This window comes from Palaemon carinicauda, chromosome 36, assembly GCF_036898095.1.
Source record: "Palaemon carinicauda isolate YSFRI2023 chromosome 36, ASM3689809v2, whole genome shotgun sequence".
In the NCBI taxonomy this organism is placed as follows: domain Eukaryota; kingdom Metazoa; phylum Arthropoda; class Malacostraca; order Decapoda; family Palaemonidae; genus Palaemon; species Palaemon carinicauda.
In genome coordinates this window covers 48,857,052-48,864,657 of record NC_090760.1, presented here as the reverse complement: position 1 = coordinate 48,864,657, position 7,606 = coordinate 48,857,052, and the positions used below count along the sequence as shown (strand labels likewise).

General features: G+C 36.8%; 1 protein-coding gene across 1 annotated transcript; it reads left to right on the top strand.

The window, feature by feature from the left end:
• The first annotated feature begins 1,016 nt into the window (after nt 1-1,016).
• On the top strand, nt 1,017-6,411 carry LOC137628610 (uncharacterized). Its single transcript, XM_068359764.1, has 3 exons — nt 1,017-2,775; nt 2,992-3,542; nt 6,313-6,411. Exons 1-3 carry the CDS (start codon nt 2,391-2,393, stop codon nt 6,409-6,411), a joined length of 1,035 nt encoding a protein of 344 aa, XP_068215865.1. The 5' UTR covers nt 1,017-2,390.
• The last annotated feature ends 1,195 nt before the right edge of the window (nt 6,412-7,606 follow it).

Here is a 7,606-nt window from a genome sequence, read left to right as displayed (position 1 = left end):
TGAATCTTGATGCTTGTGTGAATGGTTACTGTTATTTAATGAAAGTGTGTGATTGTCCTTTATTCATAATAATTATTTCTTGTACAATTCAGTTCCCGCTTATTGTCATTGTGTAACAGGTATCTTTAATGTTTCTTAAATTAAGTTGTTTGTAGGCAATGGTTAAAAACTGGATAATTTAAAATGGAATTCTATAAATTCTGGAAGGATGAAGGTTTGTCCATGGGACTCTCGGATGAAGCTCTTTTGAACTTTATAGAGAAGAAAATCAAAGATAGTGATGAGCGTGATAGAAGGCATGCTGAAAGAGAAGAAAGGGCTTTGATGATTAAATACCAAGAAAATGAAAAGCAGAGGGCACATGAACTTGAATTGCAAAAGATCAGAGGAGCAACATCTAACCCTAGCCATGTAACAGTTGCTGTGGATACTGCTAGACCTCTTCCATTTTGTGATACTGATGATATCACCGCATACCTAGTAAGGTTTGAAAAGGTAGCAGTTTCTCTCAACTGGGAACGGAACTCTTGGTCAGTTCAGTTGGCTTCACTTTTAAGAGGTAAGGCATTAGATATCTACACGTCGCTCTCAGATGATGTTACAAGTGACTATGCATCATTGAAGGAAGCTCTTTTGAAAGGATTCAAGAAGACTAGTGACTGGTACAGAACAGCGTTTAAAACTGCAAAAATGGATTCCAAGAGCACATATGAACAATATTTGAATATATTATTTCGAAATTTTGACTTGTGGATAAATAGTCTTAGGATAACGAAAGACTACGAAGATTTGAGAAACATTATAGTCTGTGATCAGTTCATGTCTACTTTACCCAAGGAAATGCGTCTTTTCCTTAAGGAGCGTAAACCTAGAACTCCAGAGGATTATTCATTATTGGCAGACACATATGCTTCAGCACACAAATGTTATCCTAAAGATGAGCAGAAGTCCTTTAGGCATAATGCGAATTTATTTAGTTCCAGTGATAAGATCAGTATGAGTGATAAACCAGAGAAAACTAGTTCGTCCCGTCCTGGTAAGATTGCATGTTACGGTTGTGGTCAGAGTGGACATATTTCGAGAAACTGTCCTAACAAGGTACCCAAAAAGAAATCTGAATCTTCTCTTGAGATAGGACAAGTTCTTGATAACACTGGAGTATGTGGACCTATGGTATGTGGAACAGTGAATGGTGTTACAGTATCTACAATACTTAGAGATACAGGTTGTACAAGAGTAGTGGTATCAGAGGATTTGATTCCTGATCCTGGAACAAATTGTTCATATTCTACTCTTATTGATTATTTGGGCAGGAGGAACAGATTCCCTATTGTCAAGATTTATTTGAAATGTAATCTCTTTACAGGTTGGGTTAATGCTGTTCGGGCTCCAATAAAGTACTGTACTGTCTTATTAGGCAATATTCCAGGTGTTCAGGACCATAATTTGTTTCCTCTGATAAAATACGGATTCTTCCATGGAAGTAAATGCAGTAACGAGAGCACAGGTAAAAAGAAAAAATATTGTACACCCTCTTTCTTTACCAGAACCATTTGATATATCCATTGATCATGAATCTTTTCTTAGAGAACAGCAGAATTGCGAAGCTTTGAAATATGCAAGAGAAATGAGTCAGTCTGGAGATGTCAAATGTTGCAAGAATGGTTTGCAGTACGAGTTCGTGATGAGAAATGGACTTCTTTACAGGAAAATACAGAAATGTAAAAACCCTCAGTTACTGGGAAAGGAACAGTTGGTTGTACCAGTTAAATGCATAAAATTAGTTTTGCGCCTTGTGCATGATATTCCGGTAAGTGGACATTTTTCTCATAGGAAAACCTTTAATAAGATTAATGAAATTTTCTGGTGGCAGGGTATGACGTCTGACATATATAAATATTGCAAATCTTGTGATTTATGCCAAAAATCTTCTCTTGTTGGAAAAGTAAAGAAGGCTCAGATGGTTAAATTACCAGTGATCTCTACGCCATTTTATAGAGTTGCTATTGACTTAGTGGGCCCGATTTCTCCTCCTAGTGAAGCAGGGCATAGATATATTCTGACTATGGTAGATTATGCTTCAAGCTTCCCGGAAGCAGTCGCTTTGAAGAACATAACATCTGAAGACATTGCAGAAGCCTTAATATCTATTTTTTCCAGAGTGGGAGTGCCGAAGGAAATTCTTTCTGACAGAGGACCACAATTTCGATCAGAACTTATGTTGCAAGTACACAAGTTATTAGTAGTCAAACCTCTTTTCAGTACCCCCTATCATCCTGCTGCCGATGAAAGAATAGAAAGGCAACACCAGATTTTAAAGAGTATATTGAAGAAAATATGAGTTAAAACATAATCAATGGCATCGTTTCCTTCCAGCAGCACTGTTCGCCATGAGGAAAATCCCAAGTGATACAACAGGTTTCTCACCATTTGAGATTTTATATGGCCGTCAAGTGAGAGGTCCCTTGACAATATTGAAGGAACTATGGACAAATTCGGATATGTCTGCAGGGGAAACTGATCTTTATTCTTTTGCTTTGGAACTACGTGAAAAGTTGTCCGATGTTTCTGATTTGGCTGTTCAAAACATGAATATATCTTCCAGTACATATAAGTCTTATTTTGATTTGAAGAGTAGTAAGCGCCGATTTAAAGCTGATGATGAAGTACTTTTGCTTATTCCAGAAAAACAAGGTAAATTGCAGTTCTCATGGAGAGGTCCATACAAGATAATTGATAAGCATGGTCCAGTTGACTACTGGGTAAACGTAGAAGGTAAGAAGAGACTGTATCATATCAATCTTATGAAGAAATATTACCGTAGAGAGAATGTTAATATGTTACATGTAGCAGATGAAGATATGACTGGAATGATAAACACTGTTCATGTTAACAAAGTTGCTGTTATTATTGCTGATGAGGATGATTATCTGAAAATTGAAACTGTGGATACCAATCAGAGTACATGCAACATAAACCATAATCTTTCAGATGTACAGAAAGATGATCTTCGTAACTTATGTCAGAAGTACAAACATGTATTTTCAGATAAACCAGGTAAAACTTCTTTACAAGAGCATAATATTAAGATTAAGACTACCGAACCCTTTGTTCGTAAATATTATCCAATTCCAGCTCATTTAACTAAGGATTTTGATGACGAAGTAAAAAGTTTGCTTGATCTTGGAATAATAGAGCAATCATCTTCTAATTATTCATCTCCTGCATTGCTCGTCAAAAAGAAAGAAGAACTTGATATCTGCAAAGCATATCATCAGATTCCTCTAACACCAGAAAGTCGCAAGTATACAGCCTTTTCAACTAATCTTGGACTAATGCAATATGTAAGATTACCTTTTGGCCTAAGCTCAGCTTGTGCGACGTATATTAGATTAATGAGAACGGATGCATCGTCTACAGGTCTAGGAGCAGTTTTGCTGCAGTATATAGACGGTGAACCTTATCCAGTAGCATTCGCAAGCAAGAAACTTCTTCCCCCCGAGACTCGATATGCAGCTATCGAGCGAGAATGCTTGGCCATAGTATGTGGAATAAAGAAGTTTGAGTACTACTTAATGGGGAGAAAATTCCTCTTGGAAAGTGATCATAAGCCACTCATGTATTTAGAGACTTCAAAGTCTAGTAATGATAGACTAATGCGTTGGTCTTTGGTATTACAAGTTTATTCTGTCTCTGTTGTTCATGTGAAGGGTACAAATAATATATTTGCTGATTTGTTAAGTAGAGGTTAAGGTATTTTGTATTATCTAAGAAATTCCATGTTATTTACCTTTTATATATAAAAGGCTTAATGGGGGGTTTTGTAAGGGAATTTCATGTTAGTAACGCCATCTATTGATTGGTTTTGAAGTTACCGTATTTGTGAAGTTTCTGTTTATGATTTTATCCTTGTATTTTCATTTTCATAATAGACTTTGAAAGATTAATTTTGTATTTTCTTTAGTCACGTTATAATCACCTAGCCGTGCAGTAAGTGGATTAACTGCTTGTGTTTATATGGAATATTGTTATCAGTTTTGTGAAATGTGTTAATCTTTAAAATTTTTGTCTTTAAAAGTGTATCTAAAATTGTTATAGTGCATATTTAATTAAGTCTTTACGAATTGATATTAATCATAAGTGTAGTTAAATTTCACAAGGTATGTTCTTTCGTTTTCAGCTAGGGTAATCCTCGACCCTTGGGGAAACAGTGCACGACCTTAAGCAATCCCGAACCAAGAGATGCACTTTTTATAAATACTCGAACTATAATCACAGGTTCCCGCTGTTACATCGAAGCATACGTTATATAGGTGACTCTGAATCCGAAATCCAAATTGGTGTTATTTAGCGTATGATAAATGTCAGAGACCCATGAACAGTGACTTGTGTTATGTTCTGTGTTGTATGGGTTATTTTTCTCGAGCAATTGTTGAGGTATTTATTCGTAACAAGACCTTTGGTGATTTATTATTTTTGTAATGGATGTTAAAAGGGTGTCAGACAGAAAAGTTAATTAATAATTTTATTGTTCATCATTTGTTTATTTCTTTATTTCAGTATTATATCTTTCAATTTCATAATCCATAGTGTTAATAAATTATAAATTGTAATTAAACTTTGGTTCTAAATTTCTGTTTGTTTTACCATACCTAATCACAAATAAGCAGTGCTATCTTTACCAGGGAAAAATGTCTAAGGAATTCCCTGACAGTGTAGTTATGACCAAAGACAAACAGTTCTTCCTGCGATGATAATTTTTGGTATAAGGCACATGGTAGCTGGATATTTATTTCATATTTTAATGATTAAGGAAAAAAAAGTCATGAATTAAAACTATACTCCTAAAATATGTAAAAGAATGATTAATGCTGCTATAATAGGACATATCCCAATTTGATTTTATATTCTGTTTATTTCTGTAATATGTGTGAGATTAACCTTACCCTCTTTCATCTACATTTAGATGGAAATACATGAATTCATTAATATCATATGTAAAAGCTTTCTCGACGCTTGCTCTTACTCAGCCACACTTCTATCACCTGCTCCCTCTAATCTCATGCATCACATCAGCAGTCCCATGAATGGCTTTGCCCACTCTCTCCATTTATATTCCCTCTTTTTATACCCGAAACGATGCCAGATGACCAGAGATACTTCCAAGTGCTGTATTTATCACCCTATCAAAATGACAGGACCTACGCGTTTGCATGACTCACACGTTTAACACTAGATCATTTTGGCAGCTGCTAAGTGCCCAATCACCAAAATTGAAGAAATGTTCCTTCACCTTTTTGGTGATTACAGGCGTCTTGACATGCAGGCGGAGCCAAACCACTAAAATTTCCCATTATCAGCATCATCACTACTTAGCTTTATGTTGCTAAATTATTTTTGACCGTCGACGTCCTGTAAGGGTATTCACAGTTGCCCATTAATCCAGAAGGTATCCTCATGACCGCCATCACCAACCCCTTTGTTTCATATACTTTTACTTTTAAAGACTTCTGCTGTAGCTTTCGTTAAGCGGGGCCATATTTCAAAGACTCCACTTCTGTGTATGTTACATAGATGACATGCTGATATTCTCCCCCTATAAAGATTTTACCCTACATCATCTTTACATAATATATGAACACCTAAAACAGACCTTCCTTGGAATCAGGTATGACAAAAGTATGTTACTGCATCACTCCTAACGGCGTTCACCCCCCTCTCTAATAAATTAGAAGCAGTGCAAAAATTAATCACTCCCTCAATTGTAAATGCATGCAGAGAATATTGGGCAAGGTGAAATACTATCAATGGTTCTTGCCAGTCATCACCATAACCACCTACAAATCACGCACGGGAGGTCTCAAACCATGAAGTGCAGTCCCCATCTAGAATCGGGCTTCTTCAACTCAAAGAAAACCCTTTCAACTGATACTGCTTCCACCTTTCCCCTGAAACAGCACTCTTATTCTACACGATGTCTGTGATGTTGCTCTAAGGGTGGAAATCATGCAAAATATCAATGACTGTTACCGGCTATTGGCTTTTTTCAATAGGAAAATTTCCAAGGTGGTTTCTTGCTAAACTACAAGCAACTACAAACTGCTGGTGTTATATAGGCTTTCAATTACTTCCACCACTTCTTAGATATGTACTTGTTCATTCAAGCTGACCAGATACCCATTATGGACTCCTTCATTAGACAGGCAACTAGTCCACCAGTCAATATCGACATCTCTCTGACATATAATTATACTACTGTACTTTCCAACACATTCTTGGTAAACTGAATCCTGTCAATGATACCACTTCCAGAAAGACGCTGGCTATTGCCCAACTGGTACGGATAAAGAGACCTTAGAAGAAGGACCGAAAGTAACAACCTGCAGGATATTCTACATGTCTCTTCAGTGAAGATCTAGCCTTTGATAACTAGAATGCTGCAATCCACTTTGATTTTAATACTGGTAGGCAACTTCCATAGAAAGCTGACTCTATGTGACATGTTTTTCAATCTGACCTTTTACGCACCTGGTACAAATATACTCCAAACCTAAAGAACACCTATTTCATATCGAATTTCAGAAGTGCACTAACACTTGGATTATAGTGTGGGCTCTTTTCATCAACATCTACTATCTTTTGTCTACATTCATTGTTGACCCCTGACAAATGTCACAAGGACACTGTCATCTTCTTACAATCGTTGATTGCTCTACTCGCTGGACTAAGCCATCCCCATGCAACATGCAACATTTGTCTTAGGTGCTACTACCTTGCTTTAGGCATTTATAGAAAGATTCGCCATTACTATTTTATTACATATTACATGAAACAGGTGTGACACTATCACCTATCAATTTTGAACATCAATATTAAATTTTTTCATCATGATCCTACATCAGACTACCACTTGCAATCCTGTAGCTAATGGAATGGTGGAACGTTTTCGTCTTACCCTAAAACTAGCTTGTATGTCCTGCTGCGCTGAGTGGCGTTGGTTTCCACAACTTTCCTAGGTCCTTCTCGGACAGGGACCACTCCCAAGGACACCATGGATGGCCAAGTCTCTAAAATTGTATACACCTACCTATATGGGCTCCCTGTAGATTCTTTTTCCATCCACCATAACCTCCCAGGATCTCCCTGACGTCATACTTACCAGTCTTCATCAAAGTAACACATACTGAAAGACCTGCGTAATATAACACTCATCTTCATGAGTATAGAAACTTAGAAGGTGTCGCTTACACCCACATATATGGCCTCATTCTTTGTCATCTGTTGTATTTCAAAAGCCTTCCGACTCAATGTTTATGGTAAAGATTATTAGATCACCATTGGCAGCCTAAAACCTGTGTATATCTTACAAGATGACCTGCCAAGAGTATAACTATGTAATACAGGGCACCCTCCTTTACAAGCATGTCTGCTGAAATGGAAAGCCATATAATGCCCGGGCAGTAAGCCACTCATATACGAATAAAGAAGTATGCCCTGTCAATGTTTTCTTGTACAATGCAACTGCCATCGGAATCAAAGTAAAAAAGTCGGAATATAAAAAGTTAACTTAAGCTTCATTATCATCTTATCACATTATTTTTTTCTA